The sequence below is a fragment of the Pteropus vampyrus genome, unplaced genomic scaffold (assembly GCF_000151845.1).
Source record: "Pteropus vampyrus isolate Shadow unplaced genomic scaffold, Pvam_2.0 Scaffold432, whole genome shotgun sequence".
NCBI classification, from domain to species: Eukaryota; Metazoa; Chordata; class Mammalia; order Chiroptera; family Pteropodidae; genus Pteropus; species Pteropus vampyrus.
In genome coordinates this window covers 268,599-284,502 of record NW_011889213.1, presented here as the reverse complement: position 1 = coordinate 284,502, position 15,904 = coordinate 268,599, and the positions used below count along the sequence as shown (strand labels likewise).

Sequence of the window (15,904 nt, the reverse complement as noted above, 5' to 3'; positions counted from 1 at the left end):
CTGTCTGAACGTTGTTCTTGTAAATTTGGCTGGTTTCTTTTCAGAAAAACAGCCTCCACCATGTGATGGCATGGCCCAGCCTGGGTCAGGGAAGGAGGGATAGTAAGTTGTACACTGAACCTTATTTCTGGAGAGGTCGGTGGTCCTAGAAAAATTTCTATCCTTTTCCCTTCCTTTCAAGACCCAATAATAATCAATACTCTGATTCGGAGTGAGATGGAAGTGATAAATCATAATGGTTAAGACATGAAGCTTAGCATCAAGCAGTTCTGGGTTCAAATTCTGGCTGTCAATTACTACCTCTGGGACCTTGGGCAAACCACTCCTGTTTTCCTATTTCACTCACGGGCAAGATCATTCTGATGTTATGGTGGTAAGGTTTTAAGAAATTTGTGCAAAGTGCTCAGCACATGTGTCAGGAAACACACTGTATAGCACATAGTAATTGTTCAATAAATGGTAGCTACTATTAAGTCCTCAGTAGTTGTTGGGGAATATAACTTAACCATTTTCTATCTTTTTACCAACCTGAGAAAATTTTTTCCAATAACCATTTTTCCCTCTGAGCGATGGTCATGCTCCTCATACCTAATGTGCCATCATTCTGGAGAGGAGAAAGCTGGGGAGAGATGGAGTAGATGTGTCCCTACTGCTCTTCTCTCCAGTTTGGAAGGATCAGCCCCACCCAGCCAGAACCTCTGGCTTTCCTGACCCCGATTCTCTCCCACATATTCTCCTGTGCTCTGCTCTTTATTTTGCAGACAGCTGGGGAAGAGACCAGTATGTGTGAATGTCTCTATGTGGGAGGGGTTGAGCGGGGGAGTAGGGGGCAGGCTGAGAATTAGAAATGGCACATCTTCTGACTGAGTCATCTCTACTCCTACTTCAAGAGAAATGGCCTTTGGCCTGTAATAAGAAGGGAAATATACATGGTAGTAGGATCCCTACCCAGGAAAAGTCGATCCAGGTTGGGGCCAGAAATCTCAGGTCAATGTTCACCTGGACCAGAACCACAAACCTCTGTTCCCAAAAGCACTAAGGTTGGAAGCAAGGTAGGAATAGAGGAATAAGGGAGTATGTAGGGAACTTAAAGACCAGACTCCACTGGATATAAGAAAAAAGATGACCAAAAACAATACTACACTACAGTTAAAAGGAAAGAGGCACATCCATATATGGTATCATGGAAAGATGTCCAAGACATACTATTAAGTAAAAAAAGAATCACTGAACAACACGGATATTAAATTAGAACATGGGACTATCTTCTATGGCAACTTGGAAGAGGAAAGTGAGGTCTCCAGTCCCCCTTCAGCCCCAAAGGACTTCCATAGCTGATCCCAAGTTACCAGGATGTTCCCAGGGGTCAACAAAAACATCCAAACATCTAACTGGTAAGGAAAGAAAAAGTGAGAAGAGAAAAATCAAGAGGAGAGAAAATTCCCAGATTTTACAACAGGAGAGTTTAGATTTCCACATTCAGAAATGACTATAACAAGCTTCCCTCTGGAGGTCTCTACATCTCGATGCAAGCTTAACCCCAATCTAGGCTAAAAATCACACTTCCTACCAAGTCACCTATATTTTCCCTTCTGATTCTAAGGTCATTTTGTATAAGAGAATGTTGAGCTCCAAAGACATGAAATGGCTTGCCCAGGGTTACACAGCAAGACAGAGGCAGAAACTGCCTTCAGCATCCTAACCAATGTTTATTTGTATCCATTATGCAATACTGCCCTATTTAAAACCCAACATTTGCTTTTGTCAACTTTAATTTTCATCCCAACCCCAGTCCTAACTCAGAGGGGGCTCAGGTGCTTCTGGCCCCAGGCCAATGGAAATGCTTGGTTTTTCTTTCTGCCTCTCCTTGCTTCCTCCCCACTTTTTATCACCCAGAAATCTCCCTCTTGACCATGTTTTCTTTCTGAAAAGGGCAATCACAAGCGGCAGGGAAGAAATGGATTTTGTCCCTGGCCTGAAGTGGCTCTGAAGCTGCCCGGCTCTTTTCTGCACAATGCAGAAGATGACCCTCCCTAGGAGGGCTTTGGGGTTCATGCCAAGTGTGCTTACCTCCCTTCTCCCTCTGGCTGCCTTACTAAAGCAAACTCCTGACTTTAGCTATGGAAGATGACAGGTTATCAGTGACCATAATTCAAGACTCTAAGATCCTGAGATAAAGATTTTGAAGAGAGATCATGAAAGATGATGAACAGGGATCAGTAAACTTGGACAACAGCAGCAGCTGAGTACAAGGGTCAGTGTCTGGGAGTAATTTAGGAAAGTTTGGTGCTGACAGCTGTGTCTGGAGTTAAATGTCATGGCCAAGTCAGCTCCTGGGCTCCTCCACTTCTTCAGGCGAAATGAAGCTCTGGCTCAAGACTCAAAGACAGCTGTGGTGCGGCAGAAGTCAGGGCTCCTGAGGCCCCAGTACTCAGCCATGCTGCTTGCCAGCCGTGTGACCTTATGCAAGTCCTTAGGAAAGGAAGAAAGGAAAGTAGCATCTACTGAGTGAGTGCAATGCCCTTTCCCATATGTCATCCTCATTACAGTTTAGTGATGAGAGTAATGTCCCTATTTCACTTGGGAGGACACTGAGAATTTGTAATGGTAACTGAAGTCATTCCATGCTACAGAGCTGGGGAGTGGGAAGATGTAATTAGGACCCAGAGTTTCTAAACTCAAGTTCTGGGTTCTTTCTCTTGAGCTTTAGCTTCTTTCTCTGTAAAACGGGGATAATAATGTACCCACCTCATGAACGAAGTCACACATTGTGGGTTCTAAACCCCTCCCTTCTCAGGGTTGTGACTACCTTCTATTTGTGAATGAAGTCATCTTACTTTTGCCCCTCCCCCCGTCCTGTTTGTAGGTCTAGGCCCCAAGAGGTACAGCAGAGGGAGGGTATTTAGACTCTGGTTTTCTCTCTAACCATGTCCCCAGGCCTTATACTGACTCTGGAGGGCTGACTCTGTCTTCTCCTCCCAGGTTTTGGCAGGCGGGCTGACATCAGTGGGTGTTCCCAGGGAAAGGGAACTGTGAGCCCAGCTCCAGGCTCCCCTTCCCCCACGGCCAGGACAGCCCTAAACCCCTGCCTTAGATATTGCGGCGTCGAGAGGCCCTCTGAGCTCCCAGACCCCTCCCTCTTCTCCAAGTCCTGGAGAACAGCTCGCTTCTCACCCTACCTTCACCCCTGTCCACCTCCCCATGAAAGAGAATCCCGAGAGAGGATACTCGAAGACCTTGGCGAGTCCCAGGCGCCACTTTGCCGAGCCTAGGAAATGGATCCCGGTTCTGGGGTTACGAGGGGAGCTGTCCAGCCCCTCAGGGTGAGCTAGAAGAAAGGGTGGGCCATCGCCGGTGAGGAGGAGGGAGCGGCGAGCGCCAGGGCCGGGTGGGGCTGCTACTCCTCCAACAACCCGCGGGCTCCGGGCGTCGCCCCCGCCCCCCACGTGGCCGTCGCCGTTCCAGCCCCTGCGAGGAAGCGGTGCGCTTCCTGCGGCTGGGGCCGGGGATATAGGCGCCCCCGCCCCTCTTTGCCTGCTCGCCGCGCTATGGCCTCGCTCCGGGCAGAGAGCGCCAGTGGCGGCCCACGGCTCCCGGCGACCCGCGCCGGGCGACCCACAGCGCTCCGCCTCCTCCTTCTGCTGGGCGGTGAGCGCGGCGCCCCCGAGCCGGGTGGGAAGCGTGAGAGGCCCCGGAGGGGAGGGGGGCTGGACAGCCGAGGCTGGAACGGCTCCGGGCAAGGGGTGCCGACAGCGCTGTCCTTCGGACAGTCCCTGGCCCCAGCTCGGTGAGGGCGCAGAGCTAGCTGCTTACCGTTTGGGGAAAGCTGGGGCTCCAGGGCTCCGCGGAGGGGTCTTGGGAGGTCTAGTACTGGCGACGAGGGAGGGGAATGGGGGTCTGAATGTGAGTAGAAAGGAGCTGGTACCAGGCCTTCTCTTCCAGGCGCTGAGGCACCCTGTGGGTGGATTATTCCTCCTTCTCTTGTGAGAGTAGCTCTGGCTACTAAGGGTCGCGTTCGCCAGCCCGCACCCATCCTCCAGGCTCCACTACTCAGATCCCAGCCATCCCAACTCCTCTCCCATTTCTGCCCACAGCCGTCCTAAAGCCACAGGAGTCCCTGGCTCAGCTTCTTACCACCCCAGGCAGCTTGGTGTCACAAGGTGAGTAGCCAGCAGCTGTGGGAGGATGGCCTGGGGCAAGAGGAGAGGCAAGTAAGTGGGGAGGGTCCCTTTCCCACAAGGCAAGCCTCAAGCCCAACTGGTGCCCCTCTCTATTCTGTTTTGGGGTTGTTTGTATCTTTCCTCCTCTTATTCCACAAAACCCCCACCCAACTGTGAGCTGGTCCACCTCACAGGTGGGTTAGAAGACCCCAGAAAAAGTGTATATGGAAACTCTTGTCAGACTGGGAAGTACTGTGCGCCTGGAAGGCATTAAAATTTTCCTGATCTGGGACTATCTCCTCAGCCAGAAGTGTCTTGCTTGGGAAAATTTCTGAGGCTCTCCTGGCAGTTCCCATGGTTGAAGACAGGGACAGTAGTCCTTCAGTGGAAGTTCCTGGACCAGAGGGCTTGAAGGGAGGGGCAGGGTGTGGTCAATGTGCAGCATCTGTGCCCACAGAGAAAATGATGGAGGAGAATTATAAGGAAAATGTCCAACTTTGCTGGCAAGACTATAAGATTCAAATGGACTCTATCGAAAAAGACTGGTGTGACTGGGCCATAATTAGCAGGTACGGGCAGTGCTGAAGGGTGGTTTGGGCCAGGGGTGGGGTCTGCTCCTTGTGGGTGGGCCTTGAGTGAATGTGGGGCACTCCTTTCTCTGGGCCCAAGCCCTTCCTTATTCTAGTCTTCTCCTGCCCCCAGGCCTTATAGCTCACTGCAGAATTGCTTGGAACAGAAAGCAGAATCATTTGGCGTGGGCTTCCCCAATCCCTGGGCAGAACAGGTCATCCTTGAGACTCACCAGATCCACTTTGCCAACTGCTCCTTGGTGCAGCCCACCTTCACAGACCCCCCAGAAGATGTGCTCTTGGCCATGATCATAGCCCCCATCTGCCTCATCCCATTTCTCGTCACCCTTGTGGTATGGAGGAGTAAAGACGGTGAAGCCCAGACCTAGGGTGGCATGAGTTTTCTCAGCAGCCATCTTGCTCCTTTCCCCTGCCCCCGCCAGGTCTCTCTCCTCCTCTCCCTACCTCCTTTTTTCACTCCTACCCCTACTGCAGATCTTTAGATTGGTGGAAATGGGAGCTGGGTGGGGTCATGGCACAAGTTCTGTAATCTTCAAAATAAAAGATTTGTTTTGTACACTGTCCTCCTCCCCATCCCAGTGGGGCCTGTGTTCTACCCAGAGTCTCTGTCATTTCCATAGGCAGCTGGCCTGGAAGAATCTAGATAGCCCCACTGTTTTGTTCACTTACTTGCCCCCTACAGTCCTCCGGCTCCCCCACCTGAAGGCCACACTCCTACACTCCTTCCTCTCAAGGCGGGGCCTTTCCTGCCCCTATCCAAACCCAGCTCCAGGAAACATGCAGGAAGAGACTCCCTTCCGGTCTGGACAGCAACTGGAGGTATGGGGGGTAGGAGCAAGTGAGAACTCTGCTGTGACTCCTGCAAGAAAGGAGGGGGGCCACCCAGGAGCCCTGAATGTTCCCCTTCTTGGCGCCTTAGTTTATTCCCAGAGCCTGGGAATAGGAACCATGATCCGGCCAACTAGAGTCTATCCCTAAAGACCTCAGGATTGAAAGCAAAGGCAGTGGGGGCTCCTCCCGGTACTAGGTTCATTACAGGACTCCCCATCCAGGTCCCTGGCCCTCTTCTTATATTGTCCTGGGCCCCAGCGGGGTGTGGTCTACAGCTTGGCCACACACTGCCCCCTGGTGTCCGCTAAAGCCAAAAAACAGAAGATGGATGTGAGGTGGAAGCTCAAAACTGAGGAGATTGGACATTGCAGTCAGAGACTTGCCATCTCTATAGCAACCACTAATTCTATCAGCTTCCCGGGTCATACTTATGCTCCCTTAAGACACTTTCACATTGTTGACATAAGAAATGTCTAAACCTGTAGAGAATTTTTATGAGTTTATTTGAGCCCAAAGTGACAACATATGCCAGTGAGCAAGATCTCAAATGCTCTAGAGAAAAACAGTTTTGCAGTTTCTTTTATGCATTTGAAATTAAAGAGGAAGCATAAGAAGATCACGTGAATGTGGGAGAAAGCAAGGTGGGGATTGGATTATAGGATAGTTAAGATTATTTGCTCTCTTGAGGGTAGTCATGTCTTAGAAGGAGGAATCTGAAAAGAGGCATTTCAAAGGTGTGTTAACCTAGAGGCAAAGAAACAATTGACAGGGCTTGCTTAAGGCAAACATGAACCTTTTATTAAGAATTTATATGCCTGGGGCGTGACTACCCACCATGACCTGCCCAATTAGGGATTTATGATTTATTACAGCACCACTTTTTTTTTCTAGACCACTTCCTTGGGACACACCTAGTCTCTATGACTCACCATTTTGGTATAAGAACACTCCTGTATATCCCCAGGACAGTAAGGCCCAGTTCTCATCATGAACCTTCGCCTCTAGTTCTCCCTGGGACAAACTTGTCAGGTCATCAAAAACATCTAGAGAACAACTTTGTTCTCCATACAGACACCTGTTTATTCCTTGGGGCATCTGAAGGCTTCTTCAAGAATTTTCCTTTCCTCCTTGTTGAGATAACTGCCTCCCTGAGTATATGCATAGCCATTTCCTAGACATGCCTATATATTATATATGTGTGCGTGTGCGCGTGCGCACATGCGCTTCTTGGGATATATGTATTCATTCTCAGAGACACATTTCTCACAGGACATATCTATCTCTCTAGAGACCTACCTGTTCCCTAAGACATTTTGAGTTTCACCTGAGATAAATCTTTGCTCCGTTTCTATTAATGCATATGCCTTCTCCAAGGATATATTTATCCTTTCCTTGGACCATATTTGCTTTCATGTATTTTACTAACATACAAAGGCATGTTGGTATAAGATACTGTGTATGGTATATTGTGTTTGAAAGGTAAGTTTGGTTTCTGCTCTCAATGGCTTTCATCTAGTAGCAGAGCCCTCATGTGCAAATAAAAACAATGGAGTGTGTGATGAGAGTCATGCAAGGGATGCAAACCAAATGTTATCTGAGTGCAAAGGAAGGGAGAGTCACATCTAGCTGAGGTGTGATAACAGGAGGTAAGATTACAGCAGGGTGATTGTGGAGTTCTACATAAATAGGCCTTAGATGGAGTGCATTCACCTTGGGGAGAGTATAGAAAGGGATATGAATTAAGAAATTATTGCAATAATCCAGGCTTGAGAAAATGAGTACATGGACCAAAACAGTGACGAATGGGGAAATGAAAAGTAATTTAAAAGTGAGAGAGATCATTAAAAACAGGAGAGGGAATCAGCGGGATTTGGATATGAAGGAGGTGACAGAGATAAGAGGTTAGAGCTGACTCAGGCTTTGAACCTGAGTTACTAGGAAAAGATGAAAGTAATAACAGCAAAGGGCCATTAGCAGGAGGAGCTGGCCTGAAGAAAATGATATACAATATGAGGTAACAATGGAGCAAGTTGTTATGTCCCTCAGAGAGTTAGAAATGGGGTGGTGGTGGTGATAGTGGTGGAAAGAGGGTGGAGCTAGAAATACAGGTTAGGAGTATTCTGCACAGAAATGTCATGTGAAGCCATTAAAAGGATAAGAGTGCTAAGAGAGGTACATTGAACAGAAAATGGCTGATGTGAGGTTCTTAGGAAACACCCACATTTAAAGAATGAGGAAAAAAGGAGACAAAGGGAAAGATCAGAGAGATAGTAGCAGAACAGGGATAAAGCAGTGCCATAGAAGCAAAGGAGATGGTGCCCTTTGAGAGAACATTATTAATTGAATGATTCATTCAATTATGCAATGAATATTTGTTGGGCACTTCTGTGGACCAGGAACTAAGCACAATGAGAGATGGACTTGAGTGGAGGAGATGTTAAGAGATCAGACAGGAAATGAGAGGATAGCAATGTCAAGGAAGCTACGTATTTTCAAATAGGGCTGACCTCAGCATGTTTATAGACTAGGAGAGAGAAGCCAAGAGAGAGGGAAAGAGGGAAAAGGATACACAGAGAAATCCTGGAGGAAGGTGGAAAGGAGAGGCAAGAAGATGTGCCAAAGGGTTGGCCTTGTAAAAGAAGAGTTACACTTCTTCTTTTGAGTCCAAAAAGAAGAAGTAAAAGTGGAGAGGAATTTTTGAGGGATGAATCGAATGTGACAGAAGGAGAGGAAAAGATTAAGAGGTTTACATGCATGGCCTCAATTTCATAAGATAGAAGGGAAGGACATTCTACAGAGAGGCGGGAGATAGGGACAGGTGGAATAGTTTGACGAGTGTGGAAAAATTTGAAGAGTTTCCTTGATAAATATGATAGGGAGTCAATAAAAGACAAAAGGTTGCTGGGCTGCACTGATTGCCCTGCAATTAGGTTAGGGAACTGGAGCTCAGTCAGTATGTTCTGGTGATTTTTTTTTTTTTCAGTAATACTCCCCTAACAAGGAATGAAAAAGGGGGAATGGTGGGCAGGAAGCAACAGCCCTGGTTTGGGAACTGACCAGCAGGTAGGTAGGCAAGGGACAGAACTGAATAGTATAGGCTGGGTAGGAGTCAAATAGACCAAAAGTCTGGAACTTGATACTAGGCATGTGAGGACGTGGGAGAGATGTGAGATAGATGGCTGTGATCAAAGATGATAGTTCTGGGTCCCTCTCACTCTCTGCCTCTGTGGAGTGTTATCCTTTTTCTAATAAACTTTCCTTTTGACTCTAATTTTGGCGTATGTGTTGAATTCTTTCTACACTCTCTGCCAAAACAAAACAAAACAAAACCCCTCTTCTTTTCTCAGTGGAGGGATTGGTCTCCTCCGCACTCGGGGAAATTTGCCCTGTCCTGCATCGTCTTTTCTGGCGACCACAAAGAGACCAAAGGACATAAACTCATCCCACCCAAGCTCACCATGGCGCTTCTCATCTGAGAGAGACTGGGATTTACTCCCCTATGCTGTGCAGATCAATTGGCCTTGGGCAAATGGTTGACACTGTTTCTAGGGGCCTGGTGAGAGACTCGTTCTCTAACTTAGCAGGAGTCCACCGGTCCTGTCTACTTTTCCAGCTTTTCTTCCTCTAACTTCTCTGACTCAGTGTCATCACCATTGGAATTGCAGAGAAGACCTGCTCAGGGATCCTGTCAAAACTCCAAATTAAAAGGCTGCAGCACCTTTGGGCCACAACAGGACGGGCTGCAAGGCTTCCTGCTACTTCCAGATGCTGGAACAACCTCACATTCTCTGCCTTCGGGGCCCTTAGAATAAACTTTCAGACATTTTTATTCCCAGTAAGCAGGGACTATAGCCCTATCTGAGCTTTGAAGCTACAGCAGACAGACCTTCATCCCTCAACATCCCAGAAAAAAATATCTGAGGGGGGAATAATGTAGGGAGGAGGCAAGAGAATTAAAAGGGTAATCAAGCTACATTAAGACACTGCAATATGTTGATCAGCTTGACAGCCAGGCAAGGGAGGACACCTTCAGAACAAAGGAAGATTTCTGCTGGAACAGCTAACAACTCATTTCCCCACACCCCCGTGGAAGGGGAAACTAGAACAACAGAGTCTTTAAGTGGGACCTACACCAATTAAATGGTTCATTCCCTATGGCTAAAACCACGGGGAACCTATGGATTAAAGGCTAAGAACTGCCAGCTCACCTTTTCAGGCTACATACTCTTCTCCTATCCCCTTCCTCACTGTATGTCCATATAGAAGGAAATGGGAACTAAGAATGATATTTAAACTAAATTCTCTGAATACTTAGGGTCCCTCTCACTCTCTGCCTCTGGAAGGATACCACACTCTGTGCGTGGAGTGTTATCCCTTTTCTAAGAAACTTTCTTTTTGGCTCTCAGAGGGGAATAAAAAAGATTGTAACTCTGAATCTTGGAAATGGAGCTGTTTTCAGCGATAAAAGCTACAAATGTGCTCCCACTGGTGCTGAAGGAGACTGAGGAATGGTGGAGTCGAAAAACATAGGAATTGAGGATATTGAGGAATTTTAAGGCATTAAATTAAAGTTGCAATTGATACAAATGTTAATATGAAAAGAAGCCTAGCATAGTGGACAAGCCTAGGCTAGGGTCTGGAGACCTGGGGTTCTACTTGAATTTCTACAAACTATGTCGCTTTTGGGAAGTCACTGCCCTTCTCCGAGGTTGAATCAGAAGACTTCTCAAGGACTTTTCTGCCTTAAACGGTAATTATTTTTAGCCTAATGGCAAGAGACTGGCTAGAGAGGAAGATCCCTCCCGTTAGGCCGAGGCTGCCCCTCTGCTGAGAAGAGTCCGGAACCTTTCTGCTGTGCTTTCTGCCGGACGTGCGGAAGCGGAGACCGGAAGCCGTTTGCCGGGAGGTTCCGGGTTTCCTGGGTTACTACGATGGCGATGAGTTTCGAGTGGCCGTGGCAGTATCGCTTCCCGCCCTTCTTTACGTGAGGTTCAGACCCCGAGAAGCCCCTCTGCGACTCCCTCTCTTCCCTCGGACCCCAGGCTCAGCCCTGATCTTTCACATGGGGAGGGGGAGAAAGGACCCGATTGCCACCACTCTCAGCCCCTTACTTTCTCCCCGTATGCGCCCCCGGCAAGTGCTGCCTCTCACCCTCTCACTCCCTCTAATTCTGCAACCCATCCCCTTCACCCGGCAGGTTACAGCCGAACGTGGACACTCGGCAGAAGCAGCTGGCCGCCTGGTGCTCGCTAGTCCTGTCCTTCTGCCGCCTGCACAAACAGTCCAGCATGACGGTGATGGAAGCTCAAGAGAGCCCGCTCTTCAACAACGTGAAGCTACAGCGTATCCTCCCTCAGGCTCTTCCACAACCTACACATATGCACTTCCGCACTTTCCCACATGCGGACTTCACACCACCCCCCACCCCCCACCCCCCCTTCACGCACAGTAGTCAGGTTCCCACCCAGACTGGCCTTCGGAAAGACCAAGTGTGTAGCTTACCCCTGTTTACCACCCCCACACCAACCCAAATGCAGCACCAAACCCTCTTGTCCTAGGCAGTGATGGGTACCTGGTGTCTTTCAAGTCTTAGAAACTCTGCTCTGAAGCCAAGCCCCAAGCTTTTCAACCTGAGCCCTTTAGACTCTTTGAATCTCTTATCCTCATCTTTGTGAAGCTTAAGCTCTGCTACTACCTTTAGTAATTTTCTCCACCTACTCTCCTTCCCCCAGGAAGTAGGGGTCATTTGTTTTTGCTGGCTGATTCATACCTAAAATATCTGTGCAGAAAGGCTAAAGGAAGGGTGAAGACTGAGGGTGAGAAATAGTAGGACCTTTCATTTTGTAAAGTGTTTCCTTTTAATTAGAATAGTTTCTTTTTAACTTCTGCCCTCCGATATCCAGGAAATGCCAATTTACATGCTGTTGGGAATTGTACGTATAGTTTGTGGGAGGGAGAGGAAGGGGGCAGATGGTTTTCAGCATGAGACTGGCTCTGAGAATTTTTATCCCACCCAGTTCATTTCCTTAATGCCATTCCCTTAACCTTAAATCAGGAAAGCTCCCAGTGGAATCAATCCAGATTGTATTAGAGGAACTGAGGAAGAAAGGTGGGTTCAGTTCTCCAGATTCCTTATTTTTCCATCTAGTTGGGTTTTCCTGAGTTGTTACAAGTCTTTTCTTGTAACAACTCTCCCCTGGCTTGGAGCCCAGAATTCTCTGTACATTAGATATCCCAATTCTGCAGGTCGTTTTCCCCATTGGTATACAAAGCTGAAATCTCTCCATCTGTGCTCTAACACCTGAAGAGATGTAGAAAGAGAGCGGGTGCCTTGCTGATAGTCATAGCATAACAAATTTTGAATTTCTCTTTCTGAAAGCTGAGTCTCTTACACTCTATTCTACCTTGGTTTTTGCCTCTCTTCCTTCTTAGAGCATGATGCTTTCATAAATATCTATTTTGCAGGGAACCTTGAGTGGCTGGATAAGAACAAATCTAGCTTCCTGATCATGTGGCGGAGACCAGAGGAATGGGGGAAACTCATTTATCAGTGGGTGAGATTATTCTGCTGCAATGACCCATGCATGGCAAAGGACAAATGTACCTGTGATCAGATACCTGGTGTTCTCAGATCCAGGCTGAGCAAAGCTGGAGGGGGCAAAAAAAGGAAGCGTAGGTCTTCCAGGCAAGATTCTTTCAGTGACTCAATTTCCTTGGCTGCACAAAACTTCTCTTTCTTTGCCTGTTGGAGGTCAGAGGCTCCATGAGGCCATGTTTGGAGAATGCACTATTGGGAACCACTAGTACTATTGTTGGCTGGAGCCTCTGACCACAGAAGATAAATGAGGAAAGGAAGGAAAAAAAAACCCATGGGGCCCCTCCCCCCACCGCACTCTTATAGGGCTGTCCACAATATGAATGCCACATTCTGAACCAGTGTGGGTGTGGGGACACACTGTCCTTCAAATTCTCAGCCACCACCATTTCTAAGCATTCCCAAGAGAGAGAGGTGGGGAAGAAGCATCAACAACCCAAATAAAACAAACACATACCACCCATTCTTGGACAGGAAAACAACCAGAATGAGAGGTCATTGCTCAGACACGTGAAGGCCTGTGGTTTAGTGGTTCAGAATTTGTGTGTACATGTATAAATATAGTACCTGTAGGGTTTGTGGATTTTAGCCATTCCTCTGCAGAGGTGACAGTGAGCCCTGGTTTGGGAATAGGTATCATTCCTGGGTCAGAGAGGTAGAGCTGGTGAGTTTACCTTCTCCCAGGAGATTCCTGGTCCTTATTCAGTCCCCATTTTCTTTGTCCATAGGTTTCCAGGAGTGGCCAGAACAACTCCGTGTTCACCCTGTATGAACTGACCAATGGAGAAGACACAGAGGATGAGGGTAATGCTTTTCCCTTTCCCCCTAGTTTTGTCATCTGAATCCTCTCTCCAGTCCTTGTTTAATTGACATTCAGGCATTTCTCTGCCTCTGGATTCCAAATACTACGTAATACAAGGGTTCTTAACCCATGTTCAATATTTCCATAAACCACCTGAATTCACATACAAAAAAACCCCAAATTTTTGTTTGTGGGGGTATATATGTATTTTCCTAGGGATAGAGTCCATATTATCAGATTTTCAAGGGCATCTGTGACCCATGAAAAGTTAATTACTGATGTAAATGCCAAATGAGGAACCAGGGCAGGAGATGAAGCCTGAAATCTCAGTCCTTGCTGACTCAGGTTTTCTTTCACCCTTTATCCTTATAAAGAGCTCAAGATTTGTGGGTGTTAGCTGAAGGGATTGGGCCAACACCTCCAGCTCTTTTAAATACTTTGTTTTCTGGCCAGGCAAGGATTTGTATACTGTTTGATTTTTTTACATAGTATAAATACTCTCTTAGCTCTTTTATTTCTGATTTTATATTTTGATCCCCAGGATCACCAAAAGTTCCAGTCTTAGCAGAGGAAAAGAGTGCCTCCCCTTTTTGCCAGATCCTGGCTGTCCCAACAGAGCTTACAGCTCTTGGCTCTTCCCCTGCCCTGCAGGCCTCTGCTTGCTATTCCCACCATCACCTATGACTTCAGTGCTTCATCCTTGCCCAGCCCACCACTCAGGCTAGGCAAAGCAGGAGGCTTCCCTAGAAAGCAGGCTTCCAGACTCAAGAGCTGGGCCCCTGCAGAGGGTGAGGTGTACAAGCCTGTTAGGGCTTGCCTCCTGTCTCACATCTCCCTGCAATATCTTGCCATTTCTCCAGACACTCAGCTGGCCCTTGGCTCCCAGCTTTGTTTCTTTTAAGTAGGAAAGGGCAGATATCTGTGCTGGACCCTAACAGTCTCCTGGCCAGAGGTATGGTTATATTTCTTTGTGTTAGGACAGGTTCTCCTGATGGGTACAGTTGTGCAGTGAGGGTCAGTGTTCAGTAACAAGGGCCTTGTGCTCCCTAGGCTTCATTGTCAAGTCTCCCTCTTTGTGGCCCCCAAGCAAACGGTGTCACTCTTGTGCATCAGACACTAATGGATTGGGGGGCACATGGGAGTTGAGTCTGAGAGAAGAACCAAGAAGGGGAAAATAAGCAGGAATGCTCATTTTACGCTAAGCTTTTCTTCCACCTGTTACTCCTAAGGAGTACCTCAGAAGGATGGGTGGCAGCTGCAGCAGTATAAATGGTACATATATATACTGGCCTCATAATGTATTAGCTTCCAGCTAGACTGGTCTCCTCAGAGGCTTCGAGACCCAAGGAGCTGAGTGTTCCTGACTGTCCATATCTCCCTGTCCAGAGTTCCATGGGCTGGATGAGGCAACCCTACTGCGGGCTCTGCAGGCCCTACAGCAGGAGCACAAGGCAGAGATCATCACCATCAGCGATGGCCGAGGCGTCAAGTTCTTCTAGCAGAGACCTGTCTCCTTTCACTTCTTACCTCCCACCCTTCCAGGGCTTTCAAAAGGAGACAGACCCAGTGTCCCCACAGACTGGATCTGTGACTCCACCAGACTCAAAAGGGCTTCAGTCCACGGATGGGTTTCCCACTTACCCCATGTGTCTGTCCCTGGGATAGAGCAAGGCTGAGGTGCCAAGGAGAAAAGATGTACTTCTCCTTGCCCTACCTCCTCTCCTGTCCTAGATTGTCCCTAAGCCAAGGTCTGTAAACCTAATACCACATGTGTCCACATACCTAGTACACACACACACACACACACACACACACACACACACACACACACAGCGCCTGCACAAGCTTCTGTCTCTTCTCACTTCTACTTCCTTAGCTTTTGTTGCCTCCCCTCAGGCTGGTGCTGGATCCTTCCTAGGGGATGGTGGAAGCCCTGGCTGCAGGCAGCCTTCCAGGCAATACGGAGCTAGGAGGCCCAGGAAAGGGCCTGTATGAGAGGTGGGGCCGGACACTGATTTATGATATTAAAAAGCTCAACCCCACTGCTTGCCTCTGACGTTACTACTGGAGTGGGCATGCGGAGGGCTGTGAAGTCTTACCCCCAAAGCAAATCCCAGCTTAGGAGAGGGGAGAGAAGGCCTATGGCCTTCGTAAATGAAAAGGTCCTCCAGTGCTTGCCAGCTCCAGTGAGCCTGTGGTTTTACATCTGTTGGGTGGGCTGTGTGTGGGGGGGAGTGCTGATGGAACACAGCTTGGGGACAGACTGCTTTCTGTGTCTGAATTGGAGTAACTTAATGGCTTCCCTTTCCCTCACCTCCCCCAAGAAAGTCCTGAACTACTCTGAAGCCCTTCCCTCTCTCCATCTGGTCTGGGTGAGGTAGTTGAAGCCTAGGGGAGCTGAGGGGGAGTAAACCGGATATGGACTTTGGTTTATTGGAAACTTTAGCAAACAGAAAGGGGAGGAAGGAGAGCCCACAAGCAAAAACAGCCACTCAGGGCCAGGTTGAGGTCAAGGTAGGGAGGTGAAAGGGATGGGTGACCGGGTCCTGGGTTTGGAGGTGGGGCTTGTCCTGGGGTGCACAAATCTACCCCTGTGCAGCCCGGGAGAAAACCTGACCTTTTCATTGACCTCTATTGTTGGCCTGGGGCTACACTGGACAAGGAGGGGTGGGGCTGCTTTATCTGGGGTGTGCAGGCAGGTGGTAACCTCCTTCTAGCCATCCCCCCCCCCTTCTAGGGTCCGGGAACTGAAGTCGCGTTTCCTCTCCCTGTTTAGCATCGTGCCCCGCCCCCCCCCCCCAAAAAAAAAACAGGTTTGCACACTCTTAGTGTGGGAGGACACACCACCGTCTCGAACTTGGTTCTTCGGCAGGGGCCTGAAGGCTGGTGCGCGGGGAGGCGGGGAAGGGGTGGGGTAGCTGCGGGG

At 48.5% G+C, this 15,904-nt stretch overlaps 2 protein-coding genes across 5 annotated transcripts; both read left to right on the top strand.

Annotated features, from left to right (window-relative positions):
- The first annotated feature begins 2,861 nt into the window (after positions 1-2,861).
- RAMP2 (receptor activity modifying protein 2) lies at positions 2,862-5,306 on the top strand. Of its 4 annotated transcripts, XM_023523934.1 has the most exons (5): positions 2,862-2,882; positions 3,209-3,323; positions 4,095-4,160; positions 4,618-4,729; positions 4,863-5,306. In XM_023523934.1, the coding sequence occupies exons 4-5, from the start codon at positions 4,623-4,625 to the stop codon at positions 5,116-5,118; spliced, it is 363 nt and encodes a 120-aa protein (XP_023379702.1). In that variant the 5' UTR covers positions 2,862-2,882; positions 3,209-3,323; positions 4,095-4,160; positions 4,618-4,622; the 3' UTR covers positions 5,119-5,306. The 4 variants fall into 4 exon arrangements, with proteins under 4 accessions (XP_023379702.1, XP_011379484.1, XP_023379701.1 ...); XM_011381182.2 differs by lacking the exons at positions 2,862-2,882; positions 3,209-3,323 and adding an exon at positions 3,440-3,648; XM_023523933.1 differs by lacking the exons at positions 2,862-2,882; positions 3,209-3,323 and adding an exon at positions 3,440-3,672.
- A 5,099-nt stretch (positions 5,307-10,405) lies between these two features.
- Positions 10,406-15,020, top strand: VPS25 (vacuolar protein sorting 25 homolog). Its single transcript, XM_011381181.2, has 6 exons — positions 10,406-10,565; positions 10,779-10,924; positions 11,637-11,690; positions 12,047-12,135; positions 12,905-12,980; positions 14,365-15,020. Exons 1-6 carry the CDS (start codon positions 10,513-10,515, stop codon positions 14,475-14,477), a joined length of 531 nt encoding a protein of 176 aa, XP_011379483.1. The 5' UTR covers positions 10,406-10,512; the 3' UTR covers positions 14,478-15,020.
- Positions 15,021-15,904: the final 884 nt, after the last annotated feature.

Excerpts from the sequence above, each read along its gene's own strand:
- RAMP2 (XM_023523933.1), top strand. The coding sequence starts at position 3,549 with ATGGCCTCGCTCCGGGCAGAGAGCGCCAGTGGCGGCCCACGGCTCCCG. Across the intron at positions 4,161-4,617 it reads AGGCAGCTTGGTGTCACAAG|AGAAAATGATGGAGGAGAAT; the intron begins GTGAGTAGCCAG and ends CTGTGCCCACAG. Across the intron at positions 4,730-4,862 it reads GACTGGGCCATAATTAGCAG|GCCTTATAGCTCACTGCAGA; the intron begins GTACGGGCAGTG and ends TCCTGCCCCCAG.
- VPS25 (XM_011381181.2), top strand. The coding sequence starts at position 10,513 with ATGGCGATGAGTTTCGAGTGGCCGTGGCAGTATCGCTTCCCGCCCTTC. Across the intron at positions 11,691-12,046 it reads AGAGGAACTGAGGAAGAAAG|GGAACCTTGAGTGGCTGGAT; the intron begins GTGGGTTCAGTT and ends TCTATTTTGCAG. Across the intron at positions 12,136-12,904 it reads GGAAACTCATTTATCAGTGG|GTTTCCAGGAGTGGCCAGAA; the intron begins GTGAGATTATTC and ends CTTTGTCCATAG.